This window comes from Bos grunniens, chromosome 19 (genome assembly GCF_055505025.1).
Source record: "Bos grunniens cultivar Pamir isolate PY7600 chromosome 19, Bosgru_T2T1.0, whole genome shotgun sequence".
In the NCBI taxonomy this organism is placed as follows: Eukaryota; Metazoa; Chordata; class Mammalia; order Artiodactyla; family Bovidae; genus Bos; species Bos grunniens.
In genome coordinates, this window is record NC_141183.1 from 40,547,140 (window position 1) to 40,573,040 (window position 25,901).

General features: G+C 42.6%; 1 protein-coding gene across 1 annotated transcript in view; it reads right to left on the reverse strand.

Annotated features, from left to right (window-relative positions):
• Positions 1–1,536: 1,536 nt before the first annotated feature.
• The window catches only part of RPA1 (replication protein A1), a 45,157-nt gene continuing 20,792 nt past the window's right edge, over positions 1,537–25,901 (reverse strand). The window contains exons 6-17 of the mRNA XM_086355588.1: positions 19,812–19,904; positions 17,419–17,551; positions 15,474–15,576; positions 14,184–14,252; positions 13,851–14,043; positions 13,216–13,355; positions 12,653–12,801; positions 10,103–10,235; positions 7,635–7,811; positions 6,985–7,092; positions 4,016–4,102; positions 1,537–2,573 (exon numbers count right to left, since the gene is read on the reverse strand). Coding sequence (XP_086211714.1) covers positions 2,469–2,573; positions 4,016–4,102; positions 6,985–7,092; positions 7,635–7,811; positions 10,103–10,235; positions 12,653–12,801; positions 13,216–13,355; positions 13,851–14,043; positions 14,184–14,252; positions 15,474–15,576; positions 17,419–17,551; positions 19,812–19,904 — 1,490 coding nt within the window. The 3' untranslated portion in view covers positions 1,537–2,468. The remainder of the gene's footprint in view (positions 2,574–4,015; positions 4,103–6,984; positions 7,093–7,634; positions 7,812–10,102; positions 10,236–12,652; positions 12,802–13,215; positions 13,356–13,850; positions 14,044–14,183; positions 14,253–15,473; positions 15,577–17,418; positions 17,552–19,811; positions 19,905–25,901) is intronic.

The window sequence follows — 25,901 nt, forward strand, 5'->3', positions numbered from 1 at the left end:
AAAGAACGTGGGGGAGGGGAAGTTTTTGATCCTGAAGTTCAAAAAGTCAGAATGAGCACACCAGAGATTAGCAAGGCCTTAATGGAAAGCATAAAACACAGAAAATATGGACAGAAATCAGATTATTACCCTTTCCCCCCCCACTGCCTCCATCACAATGAGACTGGAAGGGATCCAAGAGCCATTTAAAATAAAGACAAAATGATTAGATTTTTCCCTAATTGTCTAACGCTGATGTCATGGTGTACACAAAATAAACATTGATCTCTAAGTGAAAGATGAGAAATAGAACACGAACAGCCTTTCGAGGTTAAACTATCTCCAAGAGAATTCTAAGAACTGTGGGCCAGAATCTATTTAGGTGACCCTCAGGGACCTGAAGCTCTTAAAAGCCAAACAGTGGAGCCAATTTCTGATGCTCCTCTGCCGGTGATCTGCTTTTTAGTGGGGAATCTGCTCTACATGCCCCCTCGAGGGAGCCGCCCCACCTCAGAGCATCCCTCTGTGGGCTTCTAATCACATCCGCGGAGACGTGCTGGTGTCACCGCATGGTCGTGGAGAAGGCATGGCAGCTGGTACCATGTTCCGGGAGACGCGTCAGGGTCACGCTGCCGGTCAGTGCTCTTCGTGGGGTGGGAGCCGTGATGGGGAGAGGAGGGGATGCTGGGAGCGGTAGATATAAAAGACTGGTTACCAGGCTGAAAGCTAGATTGCCACTTCCAACCCACAATTTGTCAATCCACCATAGCACTGAAGACTGTAATTTTCTAGTCAGCGCTTTACGAGCAAGGTCAGACAGAAAGGAGCTTCCGTAAAAAATCGCTGAGGCCTTGGCCGGAGAATCAAGTGTGGCCCAGTGGCTATCCTGACCGTGTCCAGACAATTAAGAGGGCCTGAGAGAAGGCCATCCTAGGTTCTGAGCCATGGAAGTCATCCTGCCTGACGCCAGCTGGTTCCTCCCGGAAGAGGAAGGCTAAGGATGACACAGGCAGGACGTGCTCACTCCCAGCCAGGGCCTCCATGTGCCGCGCTTGCCCACATTAAAAACCAGGGCCCGGCACCACAGGAAGACGGCAATGCCGCCTGGACGCTTGCAGAGGTGTGCTGCGAACGCCAGATGAGGGGCTGCAGCGACCGGATAGATAATTAATATGATTAGGAACACACAGAGCAAGCATGTTCTTGCCGACTGAAAAGCCCAGTAGCATAATTACTGTTTTCTTACCAGCTCACTGTCTGTTCACATTTCAAAGCCTGGTTGGTGTTAAGACCGCTGTGTAAACATCAATAAAATCCCAAAGTGCCGGATCATCAGCATTCCAGGGCACAATGGCTTTTTGTTTTTGGTGTTTTCATTCTTTTAAAGATGCATTTCAAGGTTGCAGACATTAGGAAGAATGATCTCTATGCTTTGGACTAATCTTCGAGTTTGTAATGAGTTAACATCTTCCCCAAGTGAACATTTATTATGAAGGCTAATTAATTGCTTTCCAGTTACAAGAACACTTTGCATTCAAAGAAAGTGGGATTCATAAGCAGAGAATAAACTGTTTATTAAACAAGGCAATGGCAACAAAGGGCTTCTCCCTTCAGAATCCCTTCTATTTAATACAGCTTTAATCAAGAAAAGAAAACATACAAATTCAAGAAACATGTACAGGTAGAAAAGGCGTACCAACAGAAATGCAACATTAATTGAAGGGGAGACGAAAGCGATGCTTTGTAGTTGCCGGGATGTCTCTAGGGGACAGCAAGTCAATGCTTATCAGCCTTCCTCAGAAGAGACCATTTTGATTAATATCAGACCCATCTGACTCAGTCTATTAAACCCTGAAGGAAGGATATTCTTCAGATATAAAAGATATGACTTTGATTAATAATTCTACCCTATTGCCAATCCAGGCATTAACAACTGTGTGGCCCCTCTAGAAAGGGAGCCTTTGAAATCGAGGAAGACGGGCTTCCTAAAACACTCAAGTTCCTCCACAAAACCACTTCTCAGCGCTCCCCCTTGGGAAGGGACCCGAGCTGAGAAGGTGTCAGCACTGGAGAAGCAGGAACCCAACTTACATAATTTATTTCACTGTCTACAGATTGAGGGTCAATTACTTGTGACATAATTCCTGGTTGAAAATAATGAGCTCTTAGTAAAACTGACAAAAACCTAAAGACAGGGAGTGAGTGGTACTACGGTCCGCGCAGCTGACCCCGAGGTCTGAAACGGTTTATACCACAGCCCCACAAGCGTATTTCCCTTTTCACTTAGGCGTATTCCACTGTGTGCCTTTGCTGCCAGTGGGTTCCCAGGTGTGACGAGAGGTGATGGCTTAGTCCATGGTAGAGGGGCGCTCTGCACCGCCGTCAGTCAGGGCGGGGATGGTGGTGCGGGTGGAGGTCGGAGGTGGGGTGGGGGGTTGGTTTGCTTCAGCCCTCTATCCACAAGCTCCTGCCCCATAGGCACGATCCTCTCACATCGCCGCGTTCCTCCTGATGTTCATGACCAGCCTTCTGCCGTATTCTCTGTAGTCCACAGGCTTCACGTCCACCACCGTGGCCTTAATTCGAGACTCATCCTTTGAAAAGAGAAGAACGATTTGTGAACGAATAAACGCCTGTGGCCATGTTCCTGGTTTCACTGATCCCAACAGGAGAAAGCACAAAGACATGCTGGTGGTTCGGAGTCCCGTGATGCCAGTAAAGGAGCCGTGATGACGAGTGCCCAGGCCAGGGTTTCTGGTGGAACAAAGGCCTCCCTTCCACACAGGTCCTTGCACTGGTTCCTCATGGTCCCAAACACTCGGAAACCGAGACTCCAAGTGTGACGGACTATAGAGGGCTCTTCAAGTTCAATCTGTTCTCTTTACAGAGCGAGAAACGGGAGCCCAGAGAAGACAGTGGCTTGCTAAAGCCACGCCGCGGGCTCTGTGAGCGGGCTGGGGGAGAGCAGCCGTGCTCGCAGCAGAGGCCGAGGCCTGCCGTGGCCTGTCTCAGCCCCACGAGAGGCGACCTCGCCACCCTTCACCACCCCGTCCACATCACGCGGGGACCAGAGACCCTTCCATCCCTCCCTCTCGACCACCCCTACCCCACCCTGATACCACACTGCTGACATTGAGAGGTTCATTTAATGCTCACAAAATCAAACACAGCTGTTAGCAGGCATTAGAGTTAAGGCCTGACAAGAAAACAGAGCAAGTAAACCCTGAAACAAGCAAGGTTTCCTGAATCCTCCCACTGCCCATTCACTAGGTTGGACAGTGCCTTCAGAGGCAGACTGGGGTGAGGCCAGCTCAGGGCCTGCACACTCCAGCTCTGTATCTACAAAACTCAGTCAGATTTCTAAGCACGAGTAGAACTCTGAGGCTGGACTGCCTGTGTGCAATGATTAGCTCTGCCACTTGCCAGCATATGAATTTAGGCAAGTTACTCAATTCTCTATAAGCCTACGGCTTTTCACTGCCAAATCGCGGGCAACAAAAGTTCCTTCACACAAGGTTACTGCCAGGATGAATGGAGACAAAGTATGCAAAGGGTGTGGAACAGTATCCGGCAGACAGTAAGTACTCAATAAAGGCTGTTTTTTCATGATTTTACAACTGTATGATGTTATGAGCAATTACAGGAATTTTCAAGGTAATTTTAACCACATGTGGTCTTTCTTTCATATACTGACTTTAGAACCCAAACCATGGGGAAGATGTGGGTCCATTCTGTCAGGACACAAACCAAAATCCCCCAGGTTTAACTGAAAAGGCCACACAGCATGTTTTCCTTGGATGTTAATACTGGACAAGACCCTTAACCTCTCTCTTGGTCTGTTTGCTCATCTGAAAACAGAGATGATAACAGTACCCTAGTGCTGGTGTGACTCAGTGAGTAATAAATGCAGGGTGTTACGGGTTCCGTCTGGAACACAGTGAACGAGGAACTCACAGCTAACACTGTAGTGGGCTTGTGGGTGACAAACAGCAGTTCTGTGCTGCTACCCTCATGCACCGTGGGTGACGTTACTTACATTGTAGGTCTCCAGTTTGACCCTGATCCTGAACGTAAAAGATCGAAAGTTGGCATTCTGGAAAACTTCCTCAAACGCTTGCTCGTTCTGGAGAAACAAAACGTAAAACTGTCGGCATGGAAACTACCAGACCACCTGAAATTATCTGTACGGTTTTTGAAAAGACTTGGAGGAAAACCTCTGAGAAAATGATCACCTCCCAGTGGCTTGAAATTTCTTAGGAATGACTAATATATAGGTGACATTTCATCGCATAAAACTGTTTAGGTAGAATTTTATTAAAAATTAAAATATTCTACCTAGAGTACTCAATTTCATACAGACAGACAGTGGAATGATGGCTGCCAGGGGCAACAGAGAGTTAGTGTTTGATGGGTACAGAGTTTCAGCTGAGGAGGATGAAAAAGTTCTACAGCTGGATGATGGTGGCAGCTGCACAACAATATGAAGGTATTTTAACGCCGTTGAACTTGTATACGTGGGCTTCCCTGGTGGCTCAGCTGGTAAAGAAGCCACCTGCAATGCAGGAGACCTGGGTTCGATCCCTGGGTTGGGAAGATCCCCTGGAGAAGGGAAAGGCTACCCATTCCATATTCTGGCCTGGAGAATTCCATGGACTGGATAGTCCATGCGGCTTCCCTGGTGGCTCACATGGTAAAGTGTCTGCCTGTAATGTGGGAGACCTGGGTTCAATCCCTGGGTCAGGAAGATCCCCTCGAGAAGGAAATGGCAACCCACTCCAGTACTTTTGCCTGGAAAATTCCATGGATGGAGGAGACTGGTATGCTATAGTTCATGGGGTTGCAAAGAGTCAGACACGACTGAGCAACTTCACTGGTTCACTGGTATAGTCCATGGGGTTGCAAAAGAGACAGACACGACTGAGCGACTTTCACTCACTCACTCACAATGGTAAATTTTATGTATATTTTATCACAATAGAAAAAAACTGAAACACTCTTAGGAAATACATTTCTAAACTTTCAAAATGTGTGATGGAATAAATCTGAGGCTCAGAATCTTCAGAACAAATTAAGAATGGGCGAGGACTCAGGAAAAAAGTTCAAGTTGTCATATATACATTATTTCAGCCTCTGGATTTACAGATGTGGTAAGTGAAGAAGACAGAAATGGGCAAAGGTTTGGGAAGAAGTTTAAAATCCACAGTTTTCTCTCTCTTACTGGCCTCTCAAATATCCCTTGATTAAGCTTCTGAGTTAAAAAAAGAGTCTGGTAAACAGAGGGATTAGAGAAAGCATTTTACACAAATATGCCTAAAATAAATGTACAAGAACTTTTAATAAAATTAATAGTTCATATCAGTCAAGTATTATTTGCATGCCACTTGGAACATGAAAATAGCTTTGTTATATATAGAACTCTTTGTATAAAGGTTACTACACACACACACACGCACACAGAGTCCTCAGGCTTTTGGGTATGTAAATAAAACAATGTGTTAAACCCTCAGAAAATTGTACCAGCTGCCATCATTCTTTCAAGATTAGTGAAAGCGTGGAGTGCATACTCCAAGAATATTATGATTCCTGAGGGGAGAGTTCCTATATGTCCTCATTCACTGGCAGTAAAACCAGTCAAATGTAATAAGCCCATAAAAAATCCTGAAAGGCTGCCTCGAGCCTTAAAAGCTGATATGAAAATAGAGGACCAGGCAAAACAGATAAAAGATACCATCATACTTTAAAGTCAATTCCAGTTATTTCTGTAAAAGGGCTTGTTGGGATTATTTTCAGAGAGCTCATGGACAATTTCAAAGAGACAAAAGGGCAGAGCTAAACGAACAAAAGACAGGAAAGAAAGAAAAAAACACACACACACCAAAACAAATGACAAATCCTTTTTCGCTACTGGCTTTTACAAGTATACTAACCGATTTGGAGGACAATGGGGGAGAAAAATCTATAGACAGATACTAATTTGTGTGGCTCAGAAACTATAGCTTTTATTGGTCTTTATATGTTTTATCTGAGCAAACATCTTTCTTAACTTTAGGATAACTAGTAATTAGTCCTTGAATTAAACAAAACTACTATGTGAAAATACTCTTTTATAAAAATAAAATAGAGAAAGTGACCTTACGAAAGAAAGTTACTTTGTAAGAACGCATCTGACAACATGAAATAAGCACATACCTTATATGTGAATTTAAACCAGGATTTGACTCAACTTTTCAGAAAAGTGTTTATTACTTTAAAAAGGCACACTGAATAAAGATGTGGTATGGATACACAATGGAACACTACTCGGCCATAAAAAAGAATGAAATAATACCATGTGCAACAACACGGATACAACTAGAGATTATCATATTAGGCAAAGTCAGAAAAAGACAAATACCACAGAGCATTACTTACGTGTGGAATCTAAAATATGACACAGATGAACCTATCTAGGAAGCAGAAACAGACTCAAGGCACAGAGAACAGACATGGTTATCAAGGCGGGGGTGGGGGAGTGGGTGGAGAGGGATGGACGGGGATCTTGGGTTAGTAGATAGAAGCTATTACATATAGAACGGGGGGATAACAAGGTCCTACTGTAAAGCACAGGGAACTAGTCAACATCCCAGGATAAACTATAACAGGAAAACCATAATGGACTTAAAGTTTATTATTACAGACTCAAAAAAAAAAAGTATCTGGACTTCAGCTTACTTCAGAAGATACTTCCAGATCTCAAGTGACTGCAGGCACACTGACTCTTAGAACAGGAGGAAAAAGTGCTTTCTACTTAGAAAGGGCTGTTTTTAAAGAATTTTATACACATTACTTCATCACCTCATTGTTAGCACAAGGTGGACACAATTAGAATTAGATGAGCTTTCACAGTCAGCAGTGAGAGACGCTATACAACACCCACCAGCAATAGACCAAAAATTATCAGAGCAAAAAACAGGTAAGTGTTACAGCATGGGAACTACTACAGTAATAATACAGGAAATGGCCAACCTTCTCCTTTAATTCCCCAAGATAAGCAGTGCTTTGTCCAAGGATGGCCTCTGCAGACTCCTGGAAACATGTGACCCACTGATTCTCTTGAAAATCGGCAATATTGACCTAAAAAACAACTTTACATCATTACACCACAGAAATAACAAAAGGAAGACACACTAAGGAGACTGGGAGATTGACTTTTTCCACTCCTTAAAAGAGTTTCTAGGGAAAAAAGCCGATTCCACTAAATAGCTATGTTCTTTCCAAAGAATGTAAAAAGTATCCAAGAGAGAAGTTCAAAATGTTAAGTGTGGATCACAGCAGGAACATGTGGTGTGGACCTGTGATTTCAGTTCTCAGGGGAGATACAGCCCAACAAAAATCACCTTCAGATGCAGGATCCGGGCACACTGGACTCAGTGGCCCTCCAGCTGCAATGGCCTTTGGACTAAAGGTTTCGAATGAGTCTCCAATGTCGTCTGCATGTTAAATCGTACACACTTCAGTCACCAGGAGGCACTCCCTAAGACAGCTTATAGTCACTGCTGAGCATCCCAGACAATCTGAAAGCCTGAACTAAGAGACAAGCTAGTCTCCACAGTGCCGGGAGCTTCGCAGGGACTCAAGAAACACCAGAGCGGTCCTTGTTCACCCATTCTACTTACTGACAGGATCATGCGGTACTTGAAATTGGGGAATTCACTGTCACACTTCTCGCAGCGGTACAATCCGTTCTGCTGGTCGATCACTTTCTTGTTACAATCCTGAGTTGGGCAGGCCTGGTACATACAGTTCTCTTTGCGAAGATACACCACAGTTGCCACAGAGCTAAAATAGTCAGGCTTCAGGAGAAGAGAGTGGTATGAGGCAAAGAGTACAGACCAAAGTTCAGGACTGGATTTGCCCTGACATATGAGGGTGTTTGCATACTCTCACAATGTGATTACAAGGGATAATTCATTCTATAGTTTCAGAAGTTACTTGAGCTGACTACAAAATCCAGAAGGGTAACAAACCAAGTTCTAAAGCATATTACTCCTTAATAATAAAGAAGTTAATTCTAAACTGTGCTGTGCTTAGTTACTCAGTGGTGTCTGACTCTTTGTGACCCCATGGACTAGCCCACCAGGCTCCTTTGTCCATGGGGATTCTCCAGGCAAGAATACTGGAGTGGGTTGTCATGTTCTCTTCCAGGAGATCTTCCCAACTCAAGGATCAAACCCAGGTCTCTTGCATTGCAGGTGGATTCTTGACTGTCTGAGCCACCAGGGAAGTCCTTAATTCTAAATTAGACTAAACTATTTAATTAAAACTGAAATAGACTATATGACTATATGAAAGCAAAAGACTTCAAGAGCTCTTGATCTTGTTGCTCCTGTTCCTCTACCCCTCAGAAGGTAACAGAACCAGGACACAGTGAACTCTAGCATACTTATCTTCAACCATTCCTCCCATGTTAAAAACAATAGCAGTGATTTCGATCATCTAGATTCAACTTTGTCTTTGGTCAACAAGCATTTTCTGTAAAAAGCCAGACAGTATCTATCTCAGGCTTTACAAGCCATTGGGTCACAGTCTGTTGCAGCTACTCGCCCTGCTGCTGGGGTGCAAGACCATCCACAGACAGTCTAGAGATGAGAGCGGGTGGCTGGTTTCAATGTATTTGTATTTATAATAGGCGGCAGGCTAGACATGGCCCATGGGCCTGTTTGTGGGCCCCCGGTCTAAGTCACCAAGTTCAGTAGAATGCAAGAAGACTGAACAAGCGCCTTCAAAGTGGAGACATCACTGATAAGTAAACGTGGCAAGGACCAAGTCACAAGCATAGGCTTTCTGTTGCTATTTGCTTTGCCTTTTAACTGTCATGGAAAGGATACAGGACGAATAATTTTGGGGGGGTGAGCAGTTCCCTCTGGGTGTACTCTGAACTCAGGGCCAGATGAATCTTCACTCTAAAAGGCTCTAGAGCAGCAGTCCCCAACCTTTTCAGCACCAGGGACCATTTTGGTAGAAGACTATTTTTCCACAGGATGATTCAGGCAGCAATGCAAGCAACAGGGAGCAGCCCATTTCCGGCTGTGTGGCCCAGTTCCTAACAAGCTGTGGATCAGTACTGGTCTGTAGCCCAGGAGTTGGGGACTCCTGCTCTACTGAAGGGGAGCCTTCCAGGAGAATGCCTGAAGGGTTTTTCTGTATTTCCAGGTAAGGGCCCGATTCCAAGTGTGACTTGAAAGTTTGGGTGTGAATAGGTACTCTCTAGGCCTGATTCCTTGTTACCTACTGTCTACCCTTAGGTCTAAGAAAGAAACTGGTTAACAAGAAAACCCAGAGTGACACAGATCTGTCCAACGTTTAAGTCTCAGGACATTGTGTAACAGCCTTATGAGTTGCAGTCATTGACAGTGATGGATAAGAAAGTATTGTGGAATGAGACAGTAAGGAATAAAAACCATATTGTACAATATGAAAATAATAAAGCAGGAATTACTGGTTCTGGGAACATAAAGGAGAAATAAATGATTTAAATCTTGAACTGCTGACAGAATACAGATTCAGAGCAAGATGGGGGGCGGGGGTCATTAAACACAAACACTGAAAGGGAAGTTGCAACTCCAGTCAAATACCAGTCAATTCTTGTCAGAGGATACCAGGGGTGCTCAGCCCCCAAGAGGTTAATCCTCTATAGCCAGTGAGGATACACGTGAACCACTCCATGTCTGATGCCGAAACTCACTAACACTCAGTGTGAGCTATAATCTCAAAAGCTGCCTTTCTGGTCTGCAGGCATTTCAGCTTGCAGGAACAATCACAGAGAAGGAATATGGACCTGAATGCAGTTCACGTTAATACACAACTTGATTACTACTGCTTCATTAAGATTCCTCCAAGAACTACACAACTCTCTAAGTCAGAGCTCTGAACATCTTTTTGCCTCAACTGACCTGAGGGATATAACATACTCCTATTAGAAAGCATGGCTCCCTCACTCTGGCTGGCATCCTTAGCCATCACCCCAGGTAAGAATCATGGCTCTGGACTAAGGTCTAACAGCTGGTTATCAGAAAGTGGACCTGGAAACTCACCCTCTCACACATCATACACGCTTTTGTGGAGAAAGTCAGGAACCGCATACCTTGTCACCTTGGCCCAGGTTCTCCGACTTGACCTCATATAAAGTTTTCCAGTTGGTATTGCTCCCACCTGCTCCTCCACTCTTTAGATCAGAGATGGAAATGCCATCTAAGGCTTGTCCTTCTGAGTCAAACCTGAAAAACAAAGAATAACAGGTACTTTATATGCATGTTGAATGTGATACTTGTTTCTATATGCCAGGTACAGGCTATGTGCTCCCCGTCCAACTTTTCACAGGTCATGATCAAGTGGTATCATCTTCCTCATTGTATCTCAAGTCTACTGAAGAAATGGAGTGACCTCTTTTAAATCTCAATTGCTCTGACGCCTCCCAGTGGTCACGAAAGACAGTGCCAAACTGCCACAGAACCTTTTCTTAAATTAGCCTTGCTATCAACACTAGCCAGATGGCCCAAGTGCCTAAAAAAACAGTAACCTGGAAAGTCAACAACAAAACAAGCAACAATGGAGAGTCCTGGTGTACTTCTCTGGGCTATTGATGCTCATTCTTGCTCAGCAGCTGCATTTTTCTCATCGCTGAAATGTACCAGGCTAGAAAGGGACAGTTGACATATTTTAATGGCATAGCAAAAAATGTTCCCAGATCTTTTAAGACTGGTATAATTTCAAAAGATTATATAATCGAAAATAATTTATTAGAAGGTATTTACCTGTTTCCCTGTAGACTGACCTTCTTAGTGAGATTTTACTTATGCCAAAATGAAAGTTGAAATTTAATTATGTTAAATTATAAAGCTGATCACATTATCAGCTAACATGAAGGAAAGGACACCCAAGAGGAGTGTGTCAGAAACACACTTGTGTCAAGAAAGAGGCAGTCTGAGATTAAAAACACACCAATGTCACCCTAAAGGAGGATAACTAAAAGTAACCACGTACAGAAAAGGCTCCGTAAAATGAGAGCATGGGACAGAATGGATGCTGCCCTAAGCTGCAGACAATTGCCTTTTTGTTCTGTCAGGTAAGCGGCTAAATCCGTCACAGAGGCACAGCAAGGTCTGTAAATCTATTTCACTTCGACTAGCAACACAAGTCTACAGTTTCAAAAACTCTGAGGAGACATTTGCCACCAAAGACAGCTCATCAGGAAACAACAGGGAGAGAGGCAGCCCTTCGTACAGCAGAAACTCCACGTTGCTGCAACCGAGATCTAGACACCCCCAGACCTTGCCTGGGGGGCGGACACGCTGAGCTCCTTTCTGATCAACACCAAGCTGCCTTATTCAAGGACAGCCATGTCTTCTTATGTTGACTGGGATCACAGTTATGGACAAGTAAACGATGAAGACCTTAACGTGGGCAATTAAGCTGCGGTCGTGCTCAGAGCCTGACGGGAAATCAAGCGGCAAGGACAAACCGAAGCCGTGGTTCCTTCCGGTCGCGTGTCGATGATGGGCCCTGCGCTAAAATGCAAAGCCAGCTACCAGAAGAGCGGAACAGGGAACACGCGGACCACACGCACAAGGCTGGCCTAAGCGACATGGCCATGCCAGGACATGTGTCACGTGTGTCGGTCACTCGGTCGTGTCCATCTCTCTGTGACCCCATGGACTGCAGCCCACCAGGCTCCTTGCCCATGGGATTCTCCAGGCAAGAATACTGGAGTGGGTAGCCATTCCCTTCTCCAGGGGATCTTCCAGACCCAGGGATCAAACCCAGGTCTCCTGCATTGCAGGCAGATTCTTCACCGACTGAGCCACCAGGGAAGCCTTAGATGTGTCATGAAACTATTCAAATAGTAGTGCTACTGGCTCACATTAAGCTCAAATGAAAGAGGGGAGTATGTAATACAAGGCAATTCTCTAGTCACTCAAACCCTAGGACATGGTTGGAAATCAACACCCACCTACCCCCACTCTGTAGCTTGCAAGCTCAAGTGAGTTCCAGGGCTTTGTTCCCCTGACCACATCAATGCTTGCATACCAGGTTTCAGTTTGAAGTGCTCTATTGAGGCAGAGTTTTAACACCCTAAATAGCTAGACACAGCAAGGAGATTTTAGTAGGTTCTCCTCATCCCGAGTGCTTTGTGAATAACAACATACTGCCCACAAAAGCCCATTGTGCCCACTGCACTCGATCAGAGTCTGGTGAATACACACTAGAAGATGCGATCGGCACCAGAGTCTAGACGGAACAAGACGCCTAGCCACCACCCCCTCCACCCGCAGAGACCCACGGCTTTGAGCCGTGAAATGAAAGACACCTCCTCTCACGGAGCTCCAGCACAAAGCTGCTACAGCCCGTCTTCACCTGCTTCGCAGGATCAAGGTCGGCGGGCAGCGTTCCTGTCCCAATTGCTCCCTGCGACTCTCCAGGTTTGTCATGGGATTACAGGTTTGTCAGTTTAAGGGCTTTAGAGCCATCCTCTCAGAAGGCATAATGCCTCCAAGAAATATAGGAACTGCTTCATTTAGTAACAGAGCCCTCTGCTTGGCAGACAGATCACACGCTGATTATAGGAACCAAAAGAACCAGTTCTTCTCCAAGCCCAAGTTCAAATAGCCCCTGTGTTGAGCCCCAAAAAACCTACCATCCACGAAGCTTATAGGCCTCTGGGATGTCAGGGTTCACAATGATGGTGCTTGAAGATAGGACAGAGAGGCTCCGTCCACCAAAATCAGAAACTCTGGCTCCTTTGATGGCCATCACGGGTTGTCTAGAGCCATCAAATTTATCAGCCTGCATAACAACAGAAACAACAAACAAACAAGTGTCAATGGCAGGAAGGACACACAGAAAGTTTTTTTATAAAAAACAAAGAAAACAGCCATGTAGAGTGAATGCAATAAACGCTACATGGACTCAATACAAGGTAACCTCGCACACAAGAATCTGCTCAGAGATGCAGCAAAGCTAACCGAGTTAGAGAAAAGAGCAAATTTCACTACGTAAAATCTAAATCACAGCAAATCTCACAGAAGTAAATCCTAAAGGCTTTCAAATATTCCCCAGAGAGCCCAAACGTTCACGAGGAAGGGTCCACTCGGCCAACATGGCCAACACCCCACAGCTCCAGAGGCAAGACCACCACCCAGGAAGCTTTGTGTCCCCACCTTTCTGCATACACTCCCGCCACTCAACGCGAGCACTTACATCGTCTCCCCACAGGGTAGCGTTCACCACTTTCCCTGACATATCCATCAGATAGATATTTCTCTTCGAGACTTCTCTGTTGTTAGACTTCACTATGATTTTTGTGACATCTTCGTAGTTCTTGCAGATCCCGATTATGTCTAAGACACAAGCACGGCATTTTAGTAAGAAATGGTCAAGGGCTTCCCTCGTGGCTCAGGGTAAAGAATTCGTCTGCCAATGCAGGAGACATGGGTTCGATCCCTGGTCTGGGAAGATCCTACATGCTGCAGAGCAACTGAGCCTGTGCACCACAACTACAGAGTCTGTGCTCTAGAGCCCCGAGAGCCACCGACTACTGAAGCCCGCATGCCCTAGGGCCCGTGCTCTGCAGAGAGAGAAGTCCTGCAATGCAATGAGAAGCCCACACATGGCAACTAGAGAGTAGCCCTCACGTTCTGCAATGAGAGAAAAGCCTGCACAGCAACAAAGATCCAGCACAGCCAAAAATAAATAAACAAAATTAAAAAGATGGTCGAGGCTCTCGTGACAGCACAACCGAAAGTGAAGCAGCAAGGACTCGTCTCATGCCACCCCCTTGTGTGGTGCAAGCCGGACTAATGATGACCAATCTTGGTTCTCACGCACAGACTTACCTACAAGCGAGTCCTTAGATTTGCTCTCCAGGTCGCCAATCCCTGTGAAATCAAACTGAACTGTGGGTAAGTGATGACCGTCTTCACAGGGCATGACAGAAGTCTCGTTGTTGAAGGTCATCTCGTAGTCGTTTTTGACGGCTGTGAACTGTTTGTTGGCGATCTTCAGGGTGCCTTTAGAGAAATAATAGACCTGCAAAAGAAGCCAAGCCGTGGAACGTGGGATGTGCCATCAAATCGGGTCTCAAAAGCCTTCACCATCACACTGCTTTTGGAGAGCAGTGCCCACCCCATCACTTGGCCGTTTCTGGTCTAGACGCCACACTGCCATACCTTGTTCACGTCAATAAGGGGGAAAAACTTGTCCGCTTGCTCATTGAAAGCAGTCGCTCTGATTTCACCCTGCAGAAGCGTGTGAGAGAGAGCAGGTTAGAACTATGGAGCTCGTTTTACCAGTGAAAAACGGGACACTCTGGTGTCAAGGTGACATCTTGGAAACAGCAGCACAGTCACACAGAAGACACACAGTTCACAGTCACACATTCACGTTATTAACTCCAGCGAAACAACCCAGGTTTAACTAGCCGATCCCCATTACTGCGCCTCATTAAACCTCAAGTTAGAAACCTTAAAAAATGTATTTTGAACGTGAGTGACATTACTGAAGCCCCCAGGGAAGTGTGTTGGGCCGCCGTGATTCACCAGCTTCCCTCGCATTTGCACCGATCAAGGAATTACTTCATACTCAAGAGTCATTGCCAAAAATGTTAAAATAAATCATACTTTCAGGTTGCTCGTGATTGGATTTTCACTTGTACTTTCCTGTCAGTCAAAACGCTACAGATGGAGAAGAAACTTAAATTAACAGCTGAATTTTTAGCCAAGTGACAGATGAGACCAATAATTTGGTTTAAAAAATTTGGATTCTGACACAGTCATTGGCGGTGTTATCCCATCTTCAAAAAAAACAGAAACAAATAAAAAAACAAACAAACAATTTTTTTCTGCCCTCTTAGAGGTGTGAACAAATAGGAAATATACAGCTGTTTGAAAAGAATGCCTGAAGTATATACTAGGGATTATAAGTAAAATGAATGGACAGAAATATAGCATGACAAGACGCTTGTTGAGATGCCACTACTTGGATTTCTCATCTCTCCATCGTGGTTTGGCTTCGTTTACATAAAGCACAGGAAGTCTGCGCTGCCAGAAAGCATGTCTCGCAAAACCAACCACTTATCACTAGTCCAGGCTGCCACGTGCCTTCTGTTGTGGCCCAGGGCTCCATGAGGCTCCCAAGGAGACATCACCTCTTGGGGCTTTGACTAAGCCTCCTGGCAAGTCAGACAACGTCTCTGATTTCTCCTGCCCGTGAGGCTACTCACATTTAGAAAACTAGTGTCAACTGCTATAAATGCTTCCGTCTGAGACCAAGGATTTTACTTATGACTGAACCCTGTGCCCACAGATGGCATCAGAAGATTACAAGAGAGGAAAAACAGCAGCAAGAAGCATGTTTCTTCTTGGCCTACTGTTCTTTCTCACCTTATGGGCCTGCACAGAGGTGAGCCCTCTGTTTCCCAGAGCTGAGGACTCTTCTTTCCCCACCTGACAGATACTCACACTCTCATCAACCAGTTCTATGGAGAAAAGCTTCCCTTCCCCTCGGGAGTTGCTCCAGGTACGGATCTGACTTTTGTTGGTGACACGAGCACAGATAGTCCACCTAAAAATCAAAAACAGATAATCTTAGTGTCAGGAGTCTTACTTGGGAAAGATCTGAAATGTTCCCTCCCTATTATCTTCTTAGAGACTTTCTTACCTTATGCATATTCTATTTTCCAGGGGAAGCTGTATTTTAATCCAGCTAATTAAAACCCCAGGATGACATCCAGGTTTGACAGTTTATAGAATAAGCAAATAGTAAAACACACAAGGTGATTTAACACTGACTCATTCTCCTGTCAAATAAGTAAATTTATAAACGCTTTCTCTTCTCCAAAAGGCATCACCAAGGCAACACTATCCCCTTAATGAAAGGTTCTAAGCTAGAAAATGCAGTAATACCAGCAATTATATTTTGCCGCTATTTTCAATTATAGGAACTGATATAACTGATGTCAAACTTCTGTCTCACTTCCAGCACACATGGAATGTAAACACAAGGGTATGGAACATGGTGTTGGGTAAGCCACCAAAGGAAAACACTCTCAAGCATTATGATCTTAGACAGAAGCCATTAGAGAGAGGGGGGCACAAGGTCTGATATCCAATCCTGGTGCCCATCCTGGACACATTAGTTACCCTACTCATCACTTCACAGGGGAACAGCCCTTCCTCACATTGCCAACAACTGAAGAATAAATAAGTAAATGATATCTGAAAGAATTCTGAAAAGAGCACTAATTTTCAACTGCTAAAATTTTTAATGGAAAGAAATCATATAAAAGAAGTATCTGTTCAGTTTATAGGAATACGGTTGACACACACACACACATATTCTTTTTTATTTTAGTTGGAGGCTAATTACTTTACAATATTGTAGTAGTTTTTGCCATGAACTGACATGAATCAGCCATGGGTTTACTTGTGTTCCCCATCCTGAACCCCCCTCCCACCTCCCTCCCCATCCCATCCCTCTGGGTCATCCCAGTGCACCGGCCCTGAGCACCCTGTCTCATGCATCAAACCTGGACTGCCGATCTGTTTCACATGTGATAATATACATGTTTCAATGCTATTCTTTCAGATCATCCCACCCTCGCCTTCTCCCAGAGTCCAAAAGACTGTTCTATACATCTGTGTCTCTTTTTCTGTCTCACATACAGGGTTATCATTACCATCTTTCTAAATTTCATATATATGCGTAGTATACTGTATTGGTGCTTTTCTTTCTGGCTTACTTCATTCTGTATAATAGGCTCCAGTACACACATATTCTTTTGAGCCAACAAAATTGTAGTAATAATTTCTGGACTGAAAGTCATCTATTTATTTGATGAGAAGATGAAATGCCTTCTGCATTAGAACAAAGATTTATTTTTACTCTTAAGACTATCAACTGGTTCTTAAAACTCTGTTGTTGTTGTTTAGCCACTAAATTGTATCTGACTCTACAACCGCATGGACTGTAGCTCGCCAGGCTCCTCTGTCCATGAGATTTCCCAGGCAAGGATACTGGAGTGGGTTGCCATTTCCTTCTCCAGGGGATCTTCCCGGCCCAGGGACTGAACCCACGTCCATGTCTCCTGCATTGGCAGTTGGATTCTTTACAGCTGAGCCACCCTCTTAAAACATTAAATCTTTTAATTTTCAAACTCTTTTAAAATGAATGAAATTCCATAAGCTATGGCTGATTGCTCTTTCTGCCATTATTTTATTATGAAATAGTTAAAGGTTGCCACAATTTGCAATTTCATCCCCTTCTGGAAAAAAAAAACAAAAACAGAGGAAACCTATTTTATGCATGGTAACCCTGAAGTTCACATATGAGTAACTCAAGAGCCCATAACAACCTCTTATACTCCTTTCTAAGTCCCTTCTAAATGTATTCTATGAAATAACTCACTTGGATTGGTACGGGGTGAGGCTGGCAATGGGTACCACTTTGGCCTGTGTTCCCCCAGAGCTGTTCACTTGGCTGGTACCACCAGCTTTTCCAAATGTCTTTGAGGCACCAAAAGCCTTAGATGCAGTGGAAGCTTTAAAATCAAATACAAAGAAGGACAATCATTATTTTATTTAAATTTTATGGTAAGTTTTGTAAGAACTCTTAATCTACTAGTGACATCATATAAAATGAGAAGCCTAGTTTTTCCTTTTAAATAATCAAGAGATCTGGAAATCAAACACAGACTGAAACGGGAGACTAGAGTGAGGTCTAAAATGAAGGCTGGGTGTACAGATGTTCAGGACTGTATCTGCTGACTTACATCCTGAGGTTGAGATAATTAGGGTAATGAATCCAGACTCTGCTATTTCAGAGATGAATCTTTAAACTTTTCTATCAGTAGGCAAGATAATAGGTTGGAGAAAGAAAATAACCTTGACTGAGAAGTGAAGACAAGCCACTGGTTGCCTAAGAGAAAGAGCAAGAAGGAAAGACTGGGAATTAAGGGACACAGTGGGTGAACCATCTGAGGTGAAGAGTACCTATTACAAACAAATCTCCTCAAAACACCCCCAGAAAACTCCCAGCTCTCAACTGGTCTTACAGGAACAGATCATCTAGAATGAAGTTTATGGGATTGGGTTTAATTGGGAGCAAAGGCCAAGGAATCAGTCTTTCATTTAAGATGAACAGGGGTGGGGGGGACTGGCTATCACGGCCCCTTCTTGCCTCCTTTTCCTCCAAGCCTATGCAGCTGCCTTGCACTTGGGAAGAATATGTCATTATGTAACACCTATAAGCAGATGAATGCCTTTATATGCACGCTGTTTCTATTAAGATTCAACCTCCAAGTTCAGAAGCAATAATTTAGTCCAATGATTTCATATCTTCTATACCAAAATATTTCTTCAACATGGCATCCGGGTAGAAATGTGTATCTTCCATATTCAGAATTTATTTACTGAGTTTCCACAGCAAGCACCACACTATTCTGGGTACTTGTAGCATTCGGTAAAAAAATAGACATAAACTGTCCCAGATCTTAAAATTTTCTAACTCGGGAGTCAAGAGACGACTCACACACACAGCAGTAACAATTACCTCAAGGTAAGTCGAGGAAGCACAGGCTCTCTGTAGAACATCTTATGTGTACGTGTAGAATATCGATCTGGTATACAATACACAACTATAAAAACACATACACATCCAGTCTGCATGCTGGCCATTCCCCCTCAATACATTTCCAGTCCTTTTCCTTTTGGCATCCAGTTACATGTTTAGAGACCGTTAACTGATTTTTTTTTTTAAATGGATCTCAATATAAGCCAAAGACAGACACAAGGATAAATCTGTCAGGGGTCAGAGAGTGGGGAGAAGAATAACATACTATTTGTATTTCAGCCTAAGAAAGTGAATATTTTGGGGGTACTTACCATTTTAGATAATCTATTTCCTCGTCTCCCTCCAACAGTACATAATTTGACAGCTATATATAAATAGATCCACTTGTAAAAGGAGATGGCTAGAAGATAGCTATTACAAGGCAGATAAAAACATCAAAGACTAGTGGGGAAAAAGACATACCTCCTGAAAGTTTCATAGAAATGCTAGTGACGTCTTAACCCTGCTTTTTTTTTTTTAGAACCTTAGCACTGAGGAATAGAAACTCATCATTGAGGGGAGGGGAAGGGAGGAAGTGTGTGTGAAGCTGTGACAGAAAAAAGAAACTCTAAAAATAAATTCCAACCAAATTCTACAAATCATAATTTTCACTGGTGACATCCCACACGAAGAGGTTCCTAAAGGAGAGGCCAGAGAGTAAACAAAGTGATTCCATTATAGTCTCTCAGGACCTGCTGAAGAGAAAGTCAGAAAGAAGAAACTATTTCTCATCCACGAGACAGAAGCAAGACTTATGACCAACATAAATGATACTGTCTTCAAGCTAAGATAAATACTCCCAAGAGCCCCAAACGGGAAACCTGGAGCAAGACAAACCAAATGAGTAAGTGGATCCTGGAGAGTTAAAAGGCGAGAATTTAAAAGTTATGTAATTCACATAGTCAAGAGGATGTTAAGTGAGAAACTACCAGATAAATTATTAACAGAGAATAGTGTATCATTTTGATTTTTTTTTTTAAAGAAAAGCATATTAAGTATCTTTCAAAGACTGTCTTTAATCATTTTTTTCAATCACACACTTTACAATGAAAATTGGAATTATTCTTTGCAAGAAGCAACTGTCATGTGCGGCATTGTGAAAACTCCCTTTAGTCCCAGATTAAATTTCAAATCATCACTCAAAAGCCCGCCGCACACAATCAGCACGCGTCCTTGGGTGGCAGCCTTACCCATTCCTGGGCTCCCATTCTGTTGCTGGGGCCTGCTGGTTGGTGGACTGGCTGCTGAGACAGGAGGAGGAACTACTGGCTGCTGTCCGTGTCCTGATGATCAAAAGGGAAAGACCATTTTAGTGCCAATAATTTGGATTAAGAGATTTAAACTTAAGCAGAAGAAATATTCTGAGAAAGTGTAAATTTGTGATTTTTGTCAAAGACTCTCCTGGGTCAGAATTCATGCTGGGGCACTTTACTGCATGCAGCGAAAGTGCTGGGGGTTCACTTTTGTTTTCATTACCTAAAAGGTTGGCTCCATTTACCTTTCACCTGCTTATAATTGATGGCTTTCAGTTTTAATGAGGTTCTCCCCTAAAGCCTTGCCCATTTCTCCTGCGTGAACCTGAAGTAAAGTCACTGGGCTGAATCGGTGACATTACCACTATTTCCATAGCAACAAATCGATGTTATCAACAGAACTGTGTTCACGGCAGGATCTATCAGAAGAAAAAGCTGGGTGGTAACAAAAACCTAAAAGCAGTTCAATTGTCTCTGAAGTGCTCCTGCTTCAAAGGGAAAGAAGACATTCAGAAAGGATTCTACCCTTTCCCTTCCAAACAAAGCAACCTTATTTTGCAACTGACAGTTGGTGGAAAATAAGAGTTGAAAGTGCCTTAGGTACCGTGAAGCGCGAGTGAACTGTCACAGCAGGAGAGATGAGGATGGAGTTCAGAAGCAGGTGTGTCAGGGAGACGGAGATTAAAAGGAAAAAGGAGGGGAAACAAACATGTCTCTCAAACAGGAAATAAAAAAGGCCATGCCATCAGAGTATTTATTTGGCCCTCATCCTTTCTACAAATGTTGATGAAACTGAAGAATATTAAAATACGCTAATTAAAAAAAAATTTATGGAATTTGATGTGGCCTTTGTGAGTGGCACTAAAAGCAGAAGTTAAACCTAATCTGGGCTGATCACCAAGAGTGCTTGCGGCACACAAGTGCAGCTCAAAACATTTCCTAGAGAGCCGTAAGAACAGACACGCGGCGAGCACCCCTGGAATAGCTCCCTGCCTGCCGCCTTGCCTCTGCTTCTTCCATCCCTGTTCCCCACTGGGTTTTCCGAGGCCTTAAAGCAAATGGGCACACTGCGCACTGATTTTACTTCCTTCTGCTCATATCACTCCTAACTGGTACCACTAAATGAGAGTTAACTGCGCCATTAGAGTAAAACAAATTTAGCATCAAATTAAAAGGGTTAAACAGAACTCTTTAGTTCTTCCTATGGAGAGAATTGAGAGGCCTTATTTACATAGAAAAAAGAGCCAAGATTATCGACAATGAATTTTTGTGTCTGCTTTTCAGCTTTTCCATTACCTCTAAACTTCCAGTGTCACAAGAGATTGCACGGGAGAACTGTTCTCCTTTGACAGTGTGTCTTACGAAGGAACATTCTGAAATTCTACAGTGAACTTTCCTTTAAATTAGTAGGGAAAAGATGAATTGCTCCACAAACAGTACTGAGTCCAAATAACTGGGAAGAAATTAATCTGCATTTTTACCTGCTTCGGGAAATTTTATTCAAACGAACCAAATAATTTAAACAGTTAAAGATGGAACCATGAAGATACACCAGCCCTTCTGTATTCCAGCCTAGTCCCCCCAGTGCTCCCACAGCCTCAAACACATCAACGCTCCCAAGTCCCTTCCTCGCCACCGTGCCTGCTTCTCCAAGCATCTTGCTAAGTAGGACATCGTCACAGGATCTTGCCAATCTCTTATGTTAATTTCTATCAAAATGTAACTAACTTTTATGCGTACTGTAGTAGAATGGTGGTTACCAGGGACTGGTGGGAGTGGGGAGTGATTGCTTAATGGGTACAGTGTTTCAGTTTGGGATGATGGAAGAGTTCTGGAGGTGGATAGAAGTGGTGGCTGCACAAATGTGACTGGACTGAATGTCATTAATGATACACTTAAAAATGACTAAGATGTAGATTTTATGTTATGTGTATTTTACCACAATTTTTTTAAAATGTAACTTATCTATTTACCTGTTGTGAGATCAGTATTTTAAAACATTTTAACATATGGGTTAAAATTAATGTTAAAATTTCTTTTTAGTAGTATATAATAGCATAGTTTTATAACCATTGGATTCTTAGAGTCAATGAACTTTAGTATATTTTAATAAGACTCCAATTAGGCCCTGTGATAGACAAGTTCATAATAGCTACAATTTTTTGAATGCTTACTTAATGCACCAGGTACAAGGTTAAGTGCATTATTCCACTTACTCTTAAGCCCTCTATATAACAGTACTATTGCACCCAATTAACAGATGAGAAAAGTGGGTTTAAGTGGTCAAGTAACTTGCCCAGAGTCACACAGCTAGGAAGAGGCAGAACCCTGTCCTGAACCCAGGTCTGTGTGACTAGATCTAATCAACTTCACTACCATCCAGTTAATTTTTAACCCTAAACAACCAATTCTGGCAGGCAGAAATATAATTATAAAGAACATAACTAATAACTACAATATCCAGTAGTTACAAAAAGCCACTAATAGTAAAATAACAGCTGAGAAAAATCAGACAACAGACAATAGAGTATACAGATTAACAAAAACCTCAGATTCTACCAGTAATTACTTTCTTAACAATAACCACAAATAATATAAGGAAGAGTCAATCCAATAAATACAATTTCTTGTTGATAGAAAATAAACAGAGTCAGGCTGGAAAAAAATTCCAACTAGTATCTTTCAGTAATGAGCGACACTAATAACTAAGCAACATATTAAGAAATTTAAGTCTTAAGTAAGATATCATGGTTAGAAACAGTGCAGGTACACAAGACTAATATACATACTGATTTAAAAAAATACATAATGGTAAAGACAGGATATTTAAAACCATCCAACCCAATATTGAATGAAACATGAGCTGTGTTTGAATTTTACTTCTCATGCTTTAAAAATTCTCTAAGCATCTTCACTCTTTACTTAATGTGGTACTAGTACCATGAGACGATTTCAGTGCACCTTTTGGAATTCCTCTGCCTAATTCTGGACTGGGTCTCATGAGTTAATTTTACTGGTCACCTGACATGTTACAAGTCTGGGTTAGGTGCTGGGAGGATACAAATCTAACTTTAGTTCTCTACTCACTAATAATAGTCTCTTTGCTTTCCAATAAACAATTATAAACCATTTCTGTGAAATACACCCATAAGGTAGTAGTCACTGTAACAAAGCTATTTCATGATGGCCCAAGTAACAATGTGTTATTGATCTAGTTACAATGAAATTCAATAGCAAATACTCTTGAGCAGCAAAATCTCTGCCTCATTCCTCTGCACTTTAACAGAGCCTAAAGAAAGACGAGCCAGTGCGACTGAGCACTGGACAAAGGAGTGCTTCCCATACTCCTAGGTCCTCTCCCCAAGGGGTGATTATCCTTCACCCCTTTCAACTCCATCTTTACCTCAAATACTCTGCCCCTGAAAGACAACATGTTCAAAGCAGCCAGTCAATTAAATACAATATAAAAAACATAAGAAATCCGGCCAAAGGTAGTAAGTTGGGCAAATCACCTCTCCCTCAAGCCTACAGCATCCAGAGATTTCATAGAAATGCTAAGTATTGCTTTGTCTTGGCCTGCCTTCCTAAAAGCTGGGAATAAGACAACCTACATGCTCGTTTTAAAAACACTTTACTATTGCAAAACAACTGTGCTGTTCCTATTTAACATCTTGAAACTTTACCTGAATAGGCTGCAGCTTCCCTTTTCCAATGTAAATAACCAAATTAATACGTTTGGTATAGGTAAAAATTAAAATCTAGAAGGCTCCACTTCTGAAAGAAGCATGGTGATGACCAAGTCCCAAGCCTTCCCTTCTCCTAAAAATCACACAGAGTGACGAGAAGAATGAATGCTCGTACCATAAACTAACATCCCATATACAGACTGCATCTTTAGTGAAGCTAGGGGAAAGAGACAAATTGCAAATTATGCGAAAGTGAAGCCCAAAACACCACAAATAAAGACATCACAACTGTAAGAGAGAAGCAGCATGGATGATTCAAATACAAACAATAAAATCTCAGCAGTACTAGAATAAAACACGGGTGACTGCCTTTATAACTCTGGCGTGGGGAAGATCCTTCCAACTACAGCTCAAAAGTCCAAAGTCTTAAAAAACTGCAAAATACAAGTTCATAAAAACAAAAGAAAACTGCTGCACAGCAAAAAAAACCACCACAAGCAAAGTCTGAAAGACACTGTAACTTGTATCAGAGACGAAGGACTAATTCTATTTTTTTTTAAAGATCTCTTAAAAATTGAGAAGAAAAAGATAAACAACTCAAAAGAAAAATGGACAACACAACAGTTCAGAGAATAAAGAGCCCTTAAACATTTAAAAGGATGCTCATACTGCTCACAATACAAATTAAACACTACACTGAGATCTGAGTTTTCATCTATCAGATTGATTAAAAAAAAAAATCAAAAGATTAACAACATACTCTGTTGGCATAGCTGTGAAGAAACATGTATTTTCACATACTGTTGGTGGGAATGCAAAATAATGCTATCCTATGAAGGGAACGCAAGCATATCTACCTACCACAAAGGCATTTATCCACGGATCCAACAATCTCACCTTTAACAATCAAAGCCCCTCTGCCCATATACCTGCATATGTATAAAGTTAGCTGCTGCAGCACTGTTTTAATAGCCAGAGTATGGAAACACCCAACTGCCCATCAATAAAAGGCTGCTTAAACTATGGAACAGTCACACAACACAACATGCTATACTGTTAATAAATAAATAAAAAGGAGGAAGATCTTTAAGTATATATATGAAAATATCTCTAAGCTGAAATTAAAAAACAAAAACAGGACTGAAAAAAAGAGACAACATAGTGTACATACTTGTCTAGCTGTTCAGTGTTGTTTTTTTTTAATCCTACCTTTGGTGTAAGCAAAGTGGATTATGAGTGAAAATACGTAATTTACGTACTTGGTTATATTTTCTTTTTTTTGGTTGTATTTTCATTAAGAAAACCCTTGAAGGACAAAAAGAAACCACTGAATTTGGTTACCTACAGAGGGCAGCAGTGAGTACGAACAAGACAAGAGGAGGCAGGGGCAGGAGTAAGATTTCTCTAAATACTTAATTTTAGAGTTTTGCCTTCTAAAAGATGTAACTGTATTATCTACTCAAAATTTAAAACAAAAATGTTTATTTTAAAAAAATATGTCTATCTTAATATTTCAACTTTGAAAAGTATACAAGTTTTAATGGACAAACACGTGAACACAAAGCAGAGAAACAGCTCTAAGATTTGAAATAAACTGCCCCTGGATAGGAGCCAGAGGACAAAGAACAGCTGGGGAGGGAAATGCTTTTTTGGTTTTGCTTCAAAGAACACACTCGCAAAACTATTTGACTTTTAAACTATGTACAGGACATGACAGAATAACAGAGACCAAGATGACCCTCCCACCAAAAATAACCAAAAAGAAGGCAAAGTATTTATGAGACAAATGATTCTCAGGATACTGGACATTAAGCAACAAAGGACAGTAATTCTGAGACAGGAAACAAACAAGGTGAGTGTGACTGCACCAGATTACTGGAAGCCCTGAGGGTTTCCAGGCTGTGACACAGGAAGTAGGCATGGAAGAAACCGAGTTAAGGAGATGGAATTGAGCATGTGGGGAATCAAGACATGGAGGGTTCTCAGGACAAAGTACCAGAGAAGAGAGCTGCATGGAGAAAGACCTCCAGAGACGATGGAAGGTTCCCCTCGAGGAGTCGGCAGAGTACTGGTTGGCTGATCTGTGTGTGGAAACTATCGGAAGCCAGGGAAAGAAAGAACCATCTGAGAAGACCTCAGGGATCAGTGTCCGGTGCTTACAACAAGCTAGAAATAGCACCTGTACCTAACAGGCAGAATGGAAAACTTCACATTCATGGGGCATCGAGTAGGATACGCTAACGGGTCTTGCCTCTGTACTATGAATAACCAGACCCAGAATAAATGCCACTCTCTGATCCCATCTAACATATTTTAAAAGCAACACCCCAAAAGATAAAAC